The following is an 18,597-nucleotide window of genomic DNA, read 5'->3' on the forward strand; positions in this document are numbered from 1 at the left end:
CCAGGTAGGTCTGCAGTCTGCTACAGCACAAAGATAAGAATATTGCTTGAGCAAAAGTCTCAAAAGGTCTGAAGAAATAAGATTAAATTCAACTAAGAAGTGGAAAAATTTAGAATCTAGGTTAAATTTCAGGCCTGGATTTGCTCACAAGTAAAATGCCTGAAGCAGGAACTCACTCGCACATTCTGGTCTTCCCCCAGTCACTCGAGTCCCTGGCACCTCTTCTCCACTGCCAAAGACACACCAGCAGCTCTCCTGGTCCTGGCTGCACTGCACAGCAGAGAAACTCCCCTGGTCCCCTCCACACTGGGGGATGTAGCCTCTGGCAGCCTCTCGTGAGACAGCTCTGGACTTCAGCAGGTCACAGAAACTGGCACCTTCAGAGAGAGACAGTCTTTGCAAGAGACAGAATACAAGACAATAAATTGACCTAAAGACCTTACCAGCAGTTCTTCTAGTCTGTTTTGTTGGTAGGAAGAAAGATGAGTGACCACAAAACCATAAATAACTGGAACCACTATAGAAATGGGGAATTTTACTTCTTCTAGGAAAACCCCACATTTTTTTCTAAATATTAAAGTGCAAGTAATACTGTTTTAGAAAAATAGTTGAAAAAAAATGCTGGTTTTTTTTTTGTTTGTTTGTTTGTTTTTGTTTTTTACAAATGTGATGGTGTATCATTTAGATGCTGGTATTTCAAAGGCGAAAAATATCAAGTTAATCTTGTTAGTAAGAATTATTGATCAAGGTAATTTTAAATATAATCATATGATCATTTACATTTTAAAATAGTTAAAATGGTGGTAAGAAATCAAAGATGAAAAAATGCATAGAAGCCCATTCATAAGTTTGTCTTGACTGTTTTATTTCTGGTGTTATGAAAGTAAAGGGTAACTATTTTCAGACAGCCTTCCAATGTTGCTGTGCTTTGCATGTACCCTATCACTGAGGAATTAAACTAAGAGCCTCCCATGTTTCACAGGCAGCATTCTGAAAGGGAAAGTGAATATGCTGCCAAGCATGAGGCATCACAGGCAGGGGGCAAAGCATTACTCACACTCAGGATTGCCATCCAAGCCTTTGCTGCCACGCTGGAATATTTCTCCTGACACAGGATCCACACACCAAATATCTGTGTCAGATCTCTGCAGCACAGTGTATTCTCCTGTCTACAAAGAATCAAGGACATGTCATTGCAGAACAATGTGTTTTAATATAGACACACCAAAATTCATACCCCAAAGATTGGTTAAAATGCTTTATTATATTTACACTTGACCATTATTAAAACATATTAAAAATAAACATAAAATACAGCATAACATTTAATAGATAGATGAGTCCCTGAAAGAATCAAGCATCATTTATGTTGGAAACTACCTCTAAGATCACCAAGTCCAACCTTTAAGCAGGATGTAGAATAAAAGTCCATTGAGATACAGTTCTGGTGTTAAAAAAATGTGTAGATGTGGTGCTTAAAGATTCAGTGGAAGATTCAGCAGTGCTGGGGTAGTAGTTGGACTTGATCTTTGCAGTCTTTTCCAACCTAAATGATTATGTGATTCTATATGATAAGGATTCTGTTACATGAAATGTCTTTTCCTTGCCTGTCTCTATCCTGCTAACTGCCACATTTTGAGAGCATCACAGACCCTGGTTTTTATGGGATATCTGCACCCAGCCCCCTCACTTTGTCATTCTCACAGCTCAGGAAGAAAGAGCCCCCCCAAAGCCAGTCAATTAAAATGTGCCTTTTAAGCACAGCTCTGCAGGAGCACCAGGCAGAGCCAGCCTGTGGGAGGGAAGTGTGGGCAGGCACAGAGCTCCTGCTCCCAGTCTCCATCCCAAAATTGTTTAAATTCTGCCTTCTGCAGGGCAACACTGGCTGTTAGCTTTGTCTTACCCTTTTCTTTCAGGTTAATAGAAATGCACAAGGGGTGCTTAAAGAGCTTGGACAGAAAGTGTACATGACTATGGCATAGTGTAAGCAAAACTCCTTCCTCAGCCATGCCAAATCACCTCAAGGCAGCTGGGGATGAACAGATCAGCTGTAGAGGGGTCCAGCTTTGCACTGCTCTGTCTCCAGCTGGAAATTAGGGCATTGCCTCGAGATCGCTGACACGGAGTCTGGCCTGTCAGAGGGAAAGCATTTTTAAAATAAAATCAAGTTTCAGACCTAAACAAGAGAAAGGGTTACATCACCAGCTCCCTCACACATCTGCATTAGGCTCTGCTACAGTCCCAGGCAGGGAATTCCTGATTGGTGTTTGATAAAACCACAGAATGGCTGAGGTTGGAAGGCAGCCCTGGAGACACCTGGCTGGACAACTGGCCCAGTCCCCCTGCTCAGGTACCACCAACAGTAGAGAGTCCACTCTCAAATCATGCAAGCCAAAATCACACACAACAAAATTAAATGAAATAGCAAAATAAGAATATAATTATTTTTACTTTTCTCACAATGGTTAGAAGCAAGCCTTACTTCATGCATATCACATTAGAATTTCCAATAAGTATTAAAATTTGCAAGAACAGGTAAAGACAAATATTTAAGAAGAAAACCCAACTGACATTTGGGAAGTTCTGCTGAGCGTGAGACCAAGGAATCCATGACATAACGTCCTCTCTCATCCACACACCAGCAATGACCTGGCCAGGAAAGAAAAGCATCTTTATTGTAAATGTGATACTGCAGTGTGCTTGTTGCATACTAGGAAGATTTCACCCTCAGCAGCTCCACAGAAAGGGGTCAGTAAATCTAAGCCACAGCTCACTGTGCTATCCAGGGGTAAGTAGACCACAGCTGGGAGCAGTGGTGCAAATGGAAATGTAGAAGCTCTGCTGAGACTCCTCCACTGCAGCCCTATCACCTACTCCCAGAAATCTGGCATCACCCCCAAACTTGCTGAGGGTATGCTCCACCTCATCATCCTGGTCATGAGTGAAGGCATTAAACAATACCAGCTCCTGGACCAACCAAGGAGCACAACTAGCAGCAAGCAACTGAATATTTACTGGTTTTTGAGCCCCAATGGGCTGCCACTGAAGTAAAGTCAATTTACACACATCTTGTAAACCATATCACCTTCCTCCAATCTGACAGCTACTGGTTTTCTATTTTTAATTAGAATTCTTGGGGGTTTTTGCTGGTTTGGTTTGGGATTTTTTATTATTTAGACAGCCCAGAGTGTCTTGTTAAGAACTGCTCACCTGTGCTCTCATAGCACTGAGTTGGCTCCCAGTTTCCCAGGCCATCACACTGAGGGATGTAAGGGAGAAATCCCAGCCGTGCTGCTTCCCCAGAAGAACGTTTTGAAGTAAAGTGATTCTGCCAGTAGAAGTGCAGGACTATAAAAGAGAAGTAAAAGAAAGCTCTAGTGCCCAATACAGGATACATTAAATGCACATATTTGCAAAAATCTGAATGATCCCTGTACTTCAGAAGACAAATTAATAAATATATTTAGGGACATAAAGGTACATAATTCAGTACATAAAGGCTGGTTAGTGCCCAGATTTTATACTTGCATTGTGCCATGCATATGAGACAACAGAAATCAGTTTTTGGAGTGGCAGCTTAATGACCCTGATTAATTACACCTGCTGAGTGGCACCTGCTTTTCAGCAGAGTTGCATTTGACATCAAGTGCTCTTGCACAGATTCTGGGCATGACTCCATTTAATTCAGCCTCCTCTCCCTTCCACCCACCTGACCACGCAGCCAGCTGGAGAGCAGGGTCACTGCCCGAGAGCAGCTCCTGGGAGACCCCTGTCCCCAGCCCAAAGGGCCCAGCAGAGCGCAGGAGGTCTCTGTCCGTGAGCTGTACCCCCTTTGCCAGCAGGAAACTCTCTCCAAAGCCAAACTGGGACCCATTTGAGGCCAGGATGAGCTGCTCTGCCTCCTCCACAAACTTCAAGGCTTCCTGCTTCACACCTTCACATATACCAGGACCTGTATAGAAAAGTGTATATATGAAGAGCCTATTAACAACTTTCTAAATCCAGTAAATATTTCCATGAAAACTAACTGGTCTTTTAACTAGCTTCATCTGTTTCCCTCTGAAATCAGTGTTCAATTGCATAATGAAGCAAGCAAAGGAGACTTGTCACTGAGCCTTAGAATGCCATAAGTCACACAAACATTGTCCATGTCCTGGGCCAGATGCTTGATGTTTTTAAGTAAGTCCTGACTGGTTACAAACTGAGTCAATACATCTCTACAGAACATTCCCTCAGTCGCTGTGTCCCAGGTTACAATGTAAAGACATGCTCAAAAGTATGTATTCTATCCATCTGCTGAAACCAGGTGGGGCAGTGATTCTTATCTCAGTGGGAGATATCCTCTGCTAATGGGCCATCTGTTAAAAAACAGATGGGGTAATGTTCTTTGTCTTTCCCATGACCCACCCTTCCTCCAGGAAGATATCTCCTGTTAATGGGCCATTGAATCCCACTGCATGACTGATAAAATTATATCGTCCCACTGGGAGATGCTCCACCCAGGGGGAGGAGCCAAGCCTTTCCTACCTAGATAAAAACTGAGATTTGGAACACCAAAGCAACCTGTACTCACTGGTTTCCAGAGGACAAGAAGTACCAGACCTTTCTACAGGATCACTGCTTCAACAAGAGCTCTTCATCTGGACTGCTACCACCACCCTAACTAGCAGGGTGTCAGGTTGTATTCTGATTCTGTCAGTGGTTTTTCTTTTGTCCTGTTGCATGTAACTTTCTCTTTTTTTCCTATTAAATTGTATTTCTGACTTGGAGTCTCTCACTGGTTACATGCTGCCATAAAAATTGTGGATAATCAGAAGTAAGAGTCAGAAAGGAAAATGAAGGTATATCCTTTGGGCCTGGAGTGGCAGCTGACACTTGGCCTGTCCTCTCCAAACATCTACTGACCCAGAAAGGGCAGGTCAACACACCAAACCAGCTCCATGAAAGCTGCTCCTCCAAAATAACTCTGTTAATCTGCTTCATCCCCTTTATCCCCCACTTGCCCACAGAACTGGAATCTCCATCAGTTCATTGTCCAGTCTCTTTTTCACAGCCGAAAAAATACTGTGTGATGAGAACAATTTCAGTGATGGCATTTTAATACAGGTTACAGGAGTAACCCCAAAGAGGGCCCAGCACCTTTGCAGGAGTGTCTAGACAGAGAGCTTACTGAACTGCAGTGCTGGCCTCACTCTCCTCCTAGTGAATTTAGGGGATATTTGTTACTCTTGACCACATAATAAGAAACAGTAAAGAAAATCCCTCTTGCTTCAGTTTAAGTCATTCTTGGGAGCCATTTACATTATGGCATAATCCTTATTTTTCCATGCAACTCTTCACACTTTCTAATATCCTTTACCATCTTCTGCAAAACCATTATATGTCCAAACTCTGAATTATGAGATCTACACAGACTTGATATGGAACTTTATTTTTCCTTCTTTCCAAATCTCAGCCACCAATAATTAACCAAAATGAGCCACCCTACTTCTGATGTCCAGCAATAATGGCAGTGCTGACAATCTTTCTGACAAGTTATTGTCTGCTATTCACAGCAATTGAAAGGACTTCCCTCTCTTGTGGCATAAAATAAAAGACCAGAAAACACTCCTACTTATGCCAGGAATTGTTTACTTACATGCTGGAACCTGGTTCACTCCTGCCTTTGTTCCTTCCAGCTCTCTTCCTTTGCTGTCAACACACCAACAATCACGAAGGTCAAAGTGGCCTAATGGAGCACTGAAATCAGAATAGGGTCCTGGGTAGTAGCTCAGCTGCTCAGTCAGAAGCTGCCAGAATGTATATGGGTCCAGCAAAATGTTCTCAGATGCACTGGTCAGGTTTGCTTTCAGCACTTGAGGTGGGAGATCCGTGAAGGAGGAATACATGGAGAACGTGGGGAAGACATTCTGGTGCCCAGCCTCATACAAAGCTTTAACAAAAGCTGAAAAGCCTCCAGAGGATGCCTCTTTATACCCAGCTATCATGCTCAATAGATCAGGAAGAGGCAGGGGCTTGCCCTGGTTGTTCTCTGCAATCCACCTCTCGTACCACTGGAAGGCTTGCTCGGGGGGGCCACTGCACTGCACCTGCCTCCAGCCACCCCCAGCAGCACACTGAGGGACGTGGAGGCTGGACAGCTGAGGCACAGCACTTGGACCTGACAGCAGGAGCTTCACAGCCTTGAGAAACTCCTGACCAGCTGTTACTTGGCAAGCACTTGGGCCTGGGAAAAGAAAAACATGCACATCTTCTGAATGCACTGAAGATATACAATACCCCTATCCTCTAGTACAATAAACACCACTACTAAAACTTGGTCACTCAGCCCAATAATAACAACATTCCTGGCCTGTTACTAAGAGGGCTTAGCAATATTAAGGTCCCATGCTGAATCAGGGCAAGATTTACAAAGGGATGTGAGCCCTCCAAGATGAATACAGATAAGTTTTTTTAAAATTTGTGAGTGCATTAGGCACTTATAGTCCTCACTGGGGGGCTAGGTGCCACTAAATGCCTTCCTGAATCTGTTTACATCAATCAGATATTTTCAGATCTACTTGGTAATCAGGTTGTTACTTGTTATTCAGCCAATCTGCAAAAGCAACCATCGGAATAGAGGGATAATATTGATTTTATTTCCCCTTGCACTGAACCAGAATCTTTAAACTGCGTGTCCTCTCTTCCTACACTCCACTGAATATTGCTGCTGAATATAAAATAACATCCCTCAAAATACTGGAGTAAATTTGGTTTGAAAGCCCTTTCTGCCATCTCCAGAGCCAAATTTCACTTTGCCACCAAGCAGCTCTACAAACCCAGCCAACCATGGGAGCTCATCTTCTTTTGAGCAGCAGAGAATTCTGAACCTTTCTATTTTGGATTGCACTACAGATTGGTTGTTAGATATAAATCCCCTCTCAGTTCAGATCATGACAACAAACTCCCCTCTACTTCTGCAAACTGCTACACAAAGTTGCTCCCTCACTACGCACCACTCTCAGCTGCTGGACACTGCTATTTCTCCCAAAATGAGAAGCAGCCTCTCTTCTTGGTCTATTCTCCCTGTTGATGTGCCATTCTCAGTTCAGAGAAACTTGAAAGACAAATATTCACTGCCTATGTTCTTCCTTCTTTCTCCATATTTCATAAAGAAAAGGACAAGGAGAGGCAGTTCATAGTCTATCAAACTGATATCAAAGTTATTTGCAACTCACCTTTTTGGCCTGACTTTGTGACTTATGAGAAACCTACCAGCCATTAAATCCCACTCTTATGTCTGGAGTCCTGTGATATCTTACCAATTTGAGGATATATTCTTGAGCTAAAATAACTAAATCAAGTTCATTGTTTAAGGCACTGAAAATCTTTAGTTCTTATGAAAAGATGAGCCAGTGACCGTGCCCAGGTGACTTGGTCTGGAAGAGTTTTTTCACTAGGCAGGGGTCACATTCAGTTCCACAGATGCTCCAGGTCTCCTGGGCATCATGGATGTTGCACACACCAGCTGCACTCTCAGGCAGAGACATGCCCATGGCATGTTCAGTAACCAGGCAAGACCTCAGGCTCCTCTGCTTTGAGTGTGCCCATCCTACACCCTGACCACCTTCAGCACCTGGGATATCAGGGCTGACACACTGCATTTCCCACTATCCCCCTGCCACTGTAAAGCTCCCTTGTTTTCCTTTTAGGAGACAGGAGATTTGCATACATCATCCATTTATTTCCAGACATAATCAGATACTAAGAACCATGGAATTCCAAAAGCATCTTTAAATTCCCAGTCCCTAAGACTTACATTGCATTGGCTTTCCAGCTTTTCCCTTTATTCCTGGGATAGTCTTGCCATTCAGATCGACACAGAAGCAATTTGTCCCATAACACTGGAGTGGCAGAAAGTCTCCATCCTCAGTACAAGAGGGAATAAAGAGGTCTGATCCTGCAGGCAGGCTTTGCTTCAGGTTTTTCAGGTTTCTCCTTTGCTTCTCACACTCAGTGGGACACCTTGGGCGCTTGCCTTGACGTCTTGAGCCTGGAACCTCCTTCCCCCAAGTGTCCAAACACCAGCACTCCCCTGCATAGCACTGAACTTCCTCATACCTCCCCTCCTTGGTGCATGCTGGAACAAACAGGTCCCCTGGCTCCTCACCACAGTCTCTGGATCCCAGTGCTAGTTTCACCACTTCACCTAAATCTTCAGCAATGCTTTTGGGGACAGAAATCACTTGTTGAAGAAAAGTAAAGAACTCTGGTAGTTCCAGGACAGAAGAAAGGAATTTCATCAGGTTCTGATTGTCCTGCAGAGTGACTGTGCGGCCAAAGCTGCCCACCAGAGGTTTACTCAAGATGGAGCTCCCCTTTGATACCTCCAGTGAAAATGCCTCAGCTGACTCCAGAGGGCCTTGGCCATTATCCATCCCTGACACATCCTCCTGTGGGAAAAACTGGCCAATGCTGTACTTCCCACTAGTGCCAAGCACCCCTGTGAAGTTGAACTGGATCAAATTCTTCAAGAACCTTCCTCCAAAGAGGTTTTCCTGGAAACGCTGTGGCTTGGCAGTGAATTGCAGTGCCACTTGAGCCAGCTCCCTCGATGGGAACATCCCTCTGATGGCTTCACTAAGGGTGGTCCCCAGCTCAGGAGTCTGGCTGGAAAACGGGCTTTGTGCAAGTGGGGCTGACAACCCAGAGTCCAGAAACAGCTCCTTGAAAGAGGCAGGGCAGGGTCTTGAAAAGCCACCAGCTTTGCCTGACTGCTTATCTGGTGTGGAAAACAAATTGGAGTGGCTGAAGTGGCCAGCAGGGCCATAAAGGAGCCTCGACAAGGCCCGTCGGCGCTCGGAGATGCACGACTGCTCCTCACCTACAGAAAGATTTAAAAAGGAAAAAGGACATTTTGGAACCTCCAGAACCTGTAATTCTATTGCTCTATTTCAAGCAGCTGGGGCAAAAACAACATTAAAGTATAGATCAACCTGCTTCTCAACTAGGCAACAAGCACACTGTTAAGGAATTTGAAATATTTAGTGCCTATGGTCTACAAATAAAACTCCCCAGTCAAGACCCAAAATGAAAGGAAACATTCCTTCCCCACTGCTGAGTTCTCTGCTCTGTGGTCTTTTACCATGGTCTACCCATGGCTGAAAGAATGAAAAACGTCCTTTCCAAATCTTTTAGCTCTCTAGTAGGATGCCTGTAGCTAATAAAAACCTCTAATGATTCAGGTGAAATATGGGAACCTAAGAAGGAGAAATAGATTGTGGATGAACAGAAAGTTATTTTAAACACTGCCCACTAATGAGGAATTTATGGAAGTTTCCTAACTAGATCTTCAGTTTCATATTGAGGTGTTCATTGCAAGAGGTTTGGAAATAAAGAGTTAAAATGAGCAGTAATAGAGTGCTAAGGACCAGATGGCATTCATGAATGAGCTCTAAGGGAAAAAATACAGAATTTCAACAGAAATAGCCAAATGTCAGCACACTGAGGGTACCAACAGTGGCTCTGGGCACCCATATCCTGGGCTAAGCTTGTCACAGGTGTAGCTGCATCCAGCCCCCATCTCTACACTGACACACAGACTGCAACAGCTCCATGTCAGGATGCAACACATCAGTGAAGAAGGACACAGCTTAGGGCTCAAAAGCAGCCAAAAAGAAAAGACTTGGTAAATATAAAGACAGCAAGAATCAGACAGACCAAGAATCAGACAGACAGGATGGTTATGGCACTGACTGCATCTCTGGAATGCACACAGCAGCTTAACTCACATGCCACACAGTTACCTGTCCTTGAAAAGTAGCAGAGTTATAGAGGCAAAAGTATTTTGAGGACAGAATAGCTTTTCCAGTATGAGAGAACATTCAGCCTGGACGAAAAAAAATATGAAAAAGGTTTTTAAGAAACAGGATTCTCCATATCATTCACAACAGACTACTATTATTCAGTATTTCTTGCAGTACAGAGAAGTCCAGACGTAGAGCACATAATTATGATCATGAAATTTATTGCCAGAGAGTGCTAGGAAGGATAAAAGGTTACAGTGCAATTAGGCAAATCCCTGGGAGATAACTCCACAGGGGAGGGCTGAACACAATGATCTGGAGTCAGCCTCCAGTTTGGGGCATCTCCCACCTGCAGGAGGATATTTGGAAGTTATGTGCATTTTCCATGTTTCTCACTCAGCACCACTGCTGTCCCTGTAGGGGACAGGACAGATAAGCAGCTTTAGTCTGCTCCAGCACCAGCTCCCCTGAGCTCCCCACTCCATCTCCATTTATGATAAAGCAATCACAAATCCTGTTAACAGTAAGGATAAAAGTTGGAAACCTAAAAAGCTGCTAAAAAGACAAGCAAGTAATCTGATATTCTTTGATTGATGTCTCACTTCTGTTTTTGCACCCTTGTTCTGTTCTGCAGCTCCTGACAGGAGCTCAGGGTCCCTTCCCAGAAGTTCCTTTGTAAAAACTTTCTGTAGGATGGGCCCCTTCTGCTTTCAATATTGGCTCTTGGTTAGGGGGAATGAAGAACATTCCTCAGAGGGCCAATAAGTTAGTGTAAGCCACAATTCCACATGAACAGTAATATGAAACAAATGTAGGATCACGGGTCATAAACACTCTCCCCTCCTTCCCACTGTTGAATCAAATCAAAACAGAGGAAGAAAGAATAAACACCAAAGGCACTGCTGGTGTGAATCAACTGCAAAAGGTCTGGAAAGAAGCATGTTCCTGTCAGGACTGCCTGGTGCTCTGACTCCTCCAGTGTTAACACTGAATGTGAGAGCCAAAGACATTAAACAATCACACAATCATTAGGGTGGAAAAGACCTGCAAGGTTCTAGAGTCCAATCAGCAACCCAGCACTGCCAGATCCACCATTTAACTGTGTCCCTAAGCACCACACCTACATGGGTTTTCAACACAAAATAAAACAGAGGAGAGCTGGAGACACACATGGCATGTAGCTGTCTGAAGACTTCAGCTATAACCTCATGAAATACCTTCTCAGGAGTTAATCTGTGAAACCTCTGCAGAAATTTCTCCCTGCTTGAATTTCCTGAGCCTGCCAATAAAAGCTGCAAGCAGCCTGAAGTCAGTGCCCCCCTTTCTTCACCCCCTCTCCTCAAAAAATTATCAGGAGGGCTCAGCAAAGCATACTCAAAGAGAAAACAAGCAGTCCCAACATATGGGGAGGCCTCTCAGAGGTTCCCTTGTAATATCCTTGGTGATCAGCCTGGAAGGCAGGCTGAGGTTTTCATTTCACTGTGTGTGCCCAGAGCGCTGCGAGCGCTTGGAGCCGTGACACCCAGGGCAGATTCCTCCTCCTTCAGTCTGTCTCACAGACACAGCAGTTGCCTTCCCCCAAGGCAGCCCCCACATCAAGACCCTGTGCCCCAGCCCTTCAGCACAATCCTGAATATTTAGGTAATGTGATTCAGAGCAAAGGTTTTTAACTTTCCTCCTCCCCTCCAGCCCCTGGACAATTCTGCTGTCATTTCCATTTGGGGCACTGATTTGATGGTGTATTCTCTGTGGAATCTCTCAAAGCCCTAACCTATACACCTTTTCCTAATTGTTTGTTCGGTGGTTTTTTACAGGATTTGGCAGTTTTCATAGCAAAATATGCAGTGACAGAGTTGGGAAAAAAACAGTCAAAATGGGAGATGAAATTCCACAGCATTTCACCAAAGCAAGGAGGTAAAACACAAAACCACCATCACTTGCTTCCTTATATTACCCCAGATATTCTCACTTAACACCTCAGTTCCTGGAGTCAAGAGCCAGATATCAGCTGCAAAGAAAAGCCTTGCTGCATGCAAAACTAAAAGGCTAAAGAATTACATAACAGAAAATAAAAGCAGTGTGACATTAAATAATTTACTAGAACGTGACTGAACCACAGGGAGGTTTCAGGATCTTTGAAGAGCAGAATCTGTCAGAGCTGAGAAAGGAGCTGGTCAGTTCTGTTTCCTGCTAAAGACACTGAGAGATCACTGAGACTCATTTTTCCTTTGGCAGATCTCACACGTACCACAGGCTGGGGGCTGTCCTCGCCTCCTGGTGCCCGGGATCTCCTGTCCCTGGGTGTCCACACACCAGCACTGTCCCCCCTGGTGGCACTGCTGGGGCTCATAGTCCCCACTGGCACTGCAGGACGGCACAAAGGGGTGCTGGAAGCGCAGGGCTGCCGAACGCTCAGCCTCGCACCTCGAGGGGCCTGCAGGGAAACAGAAAAGCAGAGAAAGTGCAAAGTTTCACCTCTGTCTGATCCCACTGTTTGCCTGTTTGGGAGATTAAAAAAATTAGGAAAAAAATTAATTTCCTGATCGTTTTCAGTGATGCACCAAGCACCAGCTCAAAATGTGAAATCTCCATCCTCTTTTCCCATGGAGAACTTGCCCCACAGTTTTCTACTGTAGGTATTAATTTCTGAAAGCTAAACAGAAGATAAAACCTCAACACATTTTTCAGCCATAGTTGCAAGTAGGCAGAGCAGGAATATTTCTCCCAGGAAACCATGCTGGAGGCTGGGGGAGCTCTAGCTCTTAGTGCAAAAGCAAAGTTGGTCGACAGAGACAAATGCACAGCTTGGGGGACTGATTTGAAGGCAAACATTGGTGTTTCTGAAGAGAATGAGGTGTTGCTCTTGCAAACAGATCTGTGGCTGACTGTGGAGATTTGGGCTGTGACCACCCCATTTCTCCATTTCCCTCTACAGGGATCTGAAGACCCTATTCCTATCTTAAAGGCAGAGAGGGCAAAAATTCAGCAAGTACAATTTCTGGGGTATGATCTGTCCAATACAGGACTTTACCCTCTGAACAGAAATTTTCTTGTTTATATTAAGCTGCAATCCTACAGCCTAAACATTTCTCACCTTCAAGAACTTTCCAGCTACACCCAGACACCTGAGTGAGGCAGTGAGAGCACTGTGTCAGAGCAAACTGTTCATCCAGGGGATAACTTTGCTAATTTGAGTGGCTTTGGGTGCCAGTGTGAGAGCTGTGCAAGTCACCAGAGCATCCCCCTCGGTGGCTGATGAACGAGGTCACATCTCCATCTGGTGGCTGGTACAGCTTCATCTGTGCTGACAGCTGCAGCAGCCCCAGCTACAGCCAGAGCTAAGCCAAAACCAGAGTGCAGTGCAGAGGGAAGATGCCTTCCAGACTCCCCAGAAGGATAAGCATGTTCCAAAGCCAGAAAAAACTGTGACTATATGGCCAGAAGACTGACATCAGTATTGGTTTAATATTTCTGGTGATGCAACTCCTTAGCAAGAGTCAGAAAGCAATGTCAGAGGAGTCTGGGACTTTGGATGGGAGGATGAACACGACAAAGATGATGCAAACTCTCCCCAGCCAAGGCAGTTTGCTCTGGGCTCTGGTCTAGGAGGGAGGAGGTACCTGACCTCCTGTCTTGCAGAGCTCATTGCCTGTAGATGGAGAAATTCTCTCCACACATGCCTGCCCTGACCAGGGAAGGAATGGGCAGATCCAAAAGTTCAGCCTTGCTGGCCAAGACTCTACAAACTCTTGTGTAGCCTCATGAGAATGGAGTGTTTTGTGGTCAGTGTAAAATCCTTCCTGTTTCTGTGTGTACCAACATAAATCAGGGAGAATTTTCTCAGGCTTTTAATTTAATAAATCAACAAATCCATCTCTGTAATCTCAGGGCAAGAGATATGGAGAGTTCATGGGATTTCAAACAATGTGATCTGCAGGCACATGGGAAAAGCATTGATCAGAGGACAGGTATAATCTGCTGGTAAAGGATGTACAGTGCAGAGGATAAAAAGCCAGCTGCAATTCAGCATCCTTGATTCTTGCATTGACACTGTGATATTACATGTTTTTAGAGCAAAAAACTCCGAGAACAACTCTCCCCAACAGCTGCTATCACATAAAAGCTCCAGAACTGCCACCTGATTTGCAGAGCATCTCCTGGGTGCCACTTACACCTGAAGTTGCCAGAGGTAGCCAGCTGGACCCCCAGGAACCTCCTCTGCAGGACCCGGAGGATGCTGCTCTCCGTGAACGTGCGCGCAGCCTCCGGCGCCGAGAAAACCGTGTCGTAAACTTCATCCAGCAGCAGCTCCAAACCTGGGAAAGGCAGACTTTAACACAGGGTCTGCTTCTAAGACACAAGTCACCCTTATACCAGAGAAGCAAAACTGGGAGGCTCTCTGGAAAAATGAATCCAGTCCTTTAACAAGTCAAATGTGAAGTTATATTGCAAAACCCCAATGCACCACAGCCTGCACCCAGTGCTGGGTGCCCAGGCACCATCTTTATGCCTTGATACCACTAAAACAAGCAAGAGAAACATCCCATAACTAGCTATAGGCTGTGGTTTTGTTAGGTTCAGCCTGCAGTACAGAAATTGATGGAATTTTGGAAACAGATGTTACCAAAACCAACTACAAGTCATTTTGGTTGCATATTAAAACCCAAGACATTTAGTAGTTTCTCTGAGTGCATAGATTTTTTAGAGAACTTTGTTCTTTTCTGGGAATTAAATGCTGAAGTTCTCATCAACCATCTAAATTTCAAGCTACTGTGCTTTGTATTTTGCCCTTTAAAAAAAAAAATTTAAACCACAGTATGTAAGGAAGGTCTGGAAATTCTTAACCTCCTCATTCCTCCTTGCTGAAAAAAGAACATTCTTTCTTCTAAAGCATCCCATCAACTATTTATATTCCTAAATCTTGAGGTTATGAGAGAAGAGGATGTCTGTATCCATTGTAGAGAGGTTGGACTAGACGTTCTTTAAAAGTCTTTTTCCAACCCAAACAATTCCATGATTCTACCTAAGCAAGAAAAAAAGAGTTCATTCTACAGGCCCTTTATATTCCCCTGCATTTGCTAATGGGACAAATCAAATATGACACAGCTTTCTAGGGTGGGCAGAAAGTGGACATTCAGAAATCCTATTCCACATCCCACAGAGGACAGGATTAGCCCCCAGGCACCAACCCCACACGTTGCTGACTGAAGCTCTGCTCCCAAGGGTGGGATTTGATTAGTGAGCTCCAGCCCTTGCCATGGGCATCACACTGGTCACATTGGTCTTACCAATGTAGGACTGAAATTGAATTTCCAAATGAATCTGAAGACTGGTAGTTGTCATATGTCCTTTCCTTTGGGAATTGAAGACCCCCCAGGTTAAAGGATGAGATGCTGGAAGGCACTTACCTGTGTCTGCTAACTCCCTCCCCAGGCTGTCCACACAGTAGCAGTACCCAGAGATCTCTGGGAACGCTTCCTTCACCAAGCTGAATTTTTGGAAAGCCCTTGGGAGCCTGGAAGGAAAAGTAGTGTGCTGTGAAGAGCCCAAGGAAGAGCCACAACAAAGTATCAGCTGTTTCCTTCCTGATTTTGTAGGAGAAGGATGTCTGCTGAGCACAAGGCCAGTACAAAACACTTTGGTCTCCTTTTGGCAACCAGGCTCTGACATGATCCAGATCACTGTTTCAGCAGGATAGCAACTCTCCTAAATGTCATTTTTCTAAACAAACAGGGATAATTCAAACATATTTGAATTCTGATTCAGATTTGAATCTTCAAACAGATTTCTGAGCCTTCCTAAGCATGTACCCAGCATCTAACTCACTTTCCATTCTATTCTCATCTTTGGAAGCCTGTCACAGGGTGTGAAATAGACAGGCGTTGGCTTAATGTTATTACAACTCCCATTCATTAGCTCCTTCCACAAATCTGCATGAGATGGCAGAATGCCTAAAAACCCAGGTTGCTTCCCCTTCCTTACATGCCACGTATGATTTCTGCACTAAATTAAGTACAGAACCTGATAAAACCCTCTCTAGTATCTTTCATTTTCAAGGCATGGCTCAACAGATTAAGGAGAAGAAAAAAGGGATTTTAATGTGCCACAAGACTGACTTTGGCTTCTGGAGTTCAAAGAGATGGTTTCCAGTGCAATATTCTAGGAGTGACAACAGCCAGATTCCAGCAAAGCAATTATTTAAGAAAGAAACTTAATAGGATCCAAGTTGGAAAAATCATAATAAATGTGTTCTTAGCTGACAGAGATCCTAGTGTTTCCCCAAGCAAAAGATGAGTTTTCCTAGTTCCAACGTGCCAAGTTCTAAAACAATTGTATTATTTTATGGACACATCCCCTTACCCTGAAATACTATAAAGGTCTGGTGTCCCAGCTGCACGTGGCTTATTTGGGAAAACCTAGCAATAGGGAAGTGGAATTTTCTGCTCAACACCTCCAGAGAGTCACATAAATTAGGTTTTTACCAAAGATGGACACTCAGCAATAAGAACATTGGTGGATTAGGCACTGATTAACTGGGGGAATGCAGTTCACAGCCACCCTGTGAAACTGTGACCAGGCTCAATTCAGTGCCCCACTCCAGCAGCCTCAGGGATGCTCCAGAACCCATAGCCTGAGAACTGCAATGAAGTGCTTGTCTGGCTCAGAGCTGGTGCCCAGGTGAGCAGAGCAAGGGGCCTTTGCCACTTCCAAGACTTTGCCTGAATCATTGAACATTCTGGGTTGGAAGGAATCTTGAAGACTACCTCATTCCAACCCCCTGCCATGGGCAGGGGCTGCTTCCACTAGACCAAGTTGCTCAGGGTCCCATCCAGCCTTGGCCTTCAACACTTCTAAGGATGGGGCATCCACATTTTCTGTAGGTAACCTGTGCCAGTGCCTCACCACTCCCACAGGAAAGAATTTCTTCCTAATATCTAAATGTAAACTCACCCTCTTTCAGCCCAAAGCCATTTCCCTTTGTCCTAACACCATGTGCATTTGTCAGAAATCCTTCTCCACCTCTCTTGTAGCCCCCTTTAGATACTGGAAGGTGCTGTCAAGTCTCCTGAGAGCCTTCTCTTCTCCAGGGTGGAGAAGCCTGTCTCCAGCCTGTCTCAGGTCAGCCTCTCAGCCTGTCTTCACAGGAGAGGTGACTCCTGAGAGCTCCACCACCTCCTGCCAGGAGAGCTGAAGGTGTTACTGCTTCCACAGGACATCACAGCACAGCCTTGGGAGTGCACGCAGCAGCAGCACCTCTGTCAGAGGAAGGGGCTGCAGCCTCAGGGCTGTCCCAGTGCTGCCCAGCAGTGCTCCTTTCTCGGAATTTGTACATCCCTGTGCAGTGCTGCTTTGCTCTGGCACCCTTCCACACCTTCAAATTAAAATTCCACTGACTACCTCCACTTTGGGTTGTCAAATCCTGCTCCACTGCTGACACTGGCATGCTGAGAGATCAAACTGCCACACTTCAGGGCACAGAGGGACTTCTGCCAGCATGAAAACAATACAATTTAAGGTATAAACACATAAATAGCATATTCTTATGCTTCAGTGTGCACTGGACACAAACAGCTTGGGGTATTTTAAGACCTTTCATCTCCCCTGGATTATCATGCACTGTCCACTGCCCAGTCAGCAATACAATATTTTTTCTGCACTGTTCATGACCTTGGAGCTCATCACTTCAGCATCTCAACCTCTGAGTGAAACAGGATTCAGTGGAAAAACTCTGCATCCTGCTTTCTTTTCTTCTCAACATTAAAAAGTCACACACAAAATTACACTATTTTATATGTAGTCACATCTTGTCACTCTGGTTCTTTTTGTTCCAAGCTGAGAATAAAGCTAAATAAATTACAAACAGATATAAATTAGGCCCACACAAACAAGATGGCAAAACTTTTCTCACCTTACATGGAAAACCCAATTCTTACCACATTTTTTATTTTCTCAGACTTTTTAACCACGGACATCAAGATGAGTAGCAATATCATAGAATTCCTAATTTTTCAGAGCCAGTCCAAACCAACTGTGACTACATTTAAGTTATGGATAAATTTATAGTATGTCTATGTGTTTCACCAAGAATGCTCACACTCAAAAATGCAGGAAAAGAAATAAATGTGAAGTTGTTTGCCTTCAAAATATGAGTCTCTGCTCTTGGCTTCAAGCAAAGACAACTCACTAGTGATTATAGCAAGAAATAAAAAATCTTCCTTGACTTTTGATTTTTTGATAATTCCCATCAATCTGCTACAGGACACTCTATATGGCTGCCTATCCAGGCAGGACCTGGGCACAGTCCATGCAAAAGAAGCATCAGCAGCCAAGCCCTCCAGGTGAGGCAGGAAATTTGGGCTCATCTTTCTTTTTGGAAGTCTTCTGTTTGGGAAAGTCTTAGCTCTGAACTTCTGAGTTCCCCATTTGTTTGGTGATTTAACATGCTGGCTTATTCTGGAATATTTATGAAGGTCTATTGGAAACAATTTGGAAAGAGAGTTAGGATGATATGTCTAGATTTCAAAAATCAGCCTGTGGAATCAAAGAAAGATTCTCCATTGGTTCCATATGAACATAAAATATGTTTAAAATCTCTATTCAGCTACAGTCCTTTGCTGTGGAACTCATCCCTTAAACTCTGCATGCTGCCTTGGTTTGGGGAAGGAATAATGACATTTCAGGCAGGAGTAGTGTGAAAATAAATATATTAATGACCTGAAATACCCAGATATGATTGCAACAGGTTAAGCCAATGCCATAATTAGAAGGTAGACAGCTGGGACTGAAATGATCCTGCTGTGATTAATTACAT

At 44.3% G+C, this 18,597-nt stretch overlaps 1 protein-coding gene across 1 annotated transcript in view; it reads right to left on the reverse strand.

The window, feature by feature from the left end:
• The window catches only part of TG (thyroglobulin), a 144,623-nt gene that overhangs the window by 121,324 nt on the left and 4,702 nt on the right, over window positions 1–18,597 (reverse strand). The window contains exons 6-16 of the mRNA XM_056485106.1: window positions 15,194–15,300; window positions 13,958–14,101; window positions 12,034–12,219; window positions 7,799–8,863; window positions 5,639–6,226; window positions 3,710–3,952; window positions 3,211–3,348; window positions 2,572–2,649; window positions 2,020–2,132; window positions 1,058–1,169; window positions 177–377 (exon numbers count right to left, since the gene is read on the reverse strand). Coding sequence (XP_056341081.1) covers window positions 177–377; window positions 1,058–1,169; window positions 2,020–2,132; window positions 2,572–2,649; window positions 3,211–3,348; window positions 3,710–3,952; window positions 5,639–6,226; window positions 7,799–8,863; window positions 12,034–12,219; window positions 13,958–14,101; window positions 15,194–15,300 — 2,975 coding nt within the window. The remainder of the gene's footprint in view (window positions 1–176; window positions 378–1,057; window positions 1,170–2,019; window positions 2,133–2,571; window positions 2,650–3,210; window positions 3,349–3,709; window positions 3,953–5,638; window positions 6,227–7,798; window positions 8,864–12,033; window positions 12,220–13,957; window positions 14,102–15,193; window positions 15,301–18,597) is intronic.

The sequence above is a fragment of the Oenanthe melanoleuca genome, chromosome 2, assembly GCF_029582105.1.
Source record: "Oenanthe melanoleuca isolate GR-GAL-2019-014 chromosome 2, OMel1.0, whole genome shotgun sequence".
Lineage (NCBI taxonomy): Eukaryota > Metazoa > Chordata > Aves > Passeriformes > Muscicapidae > Oenanthe > Oenanthe melanoleuca.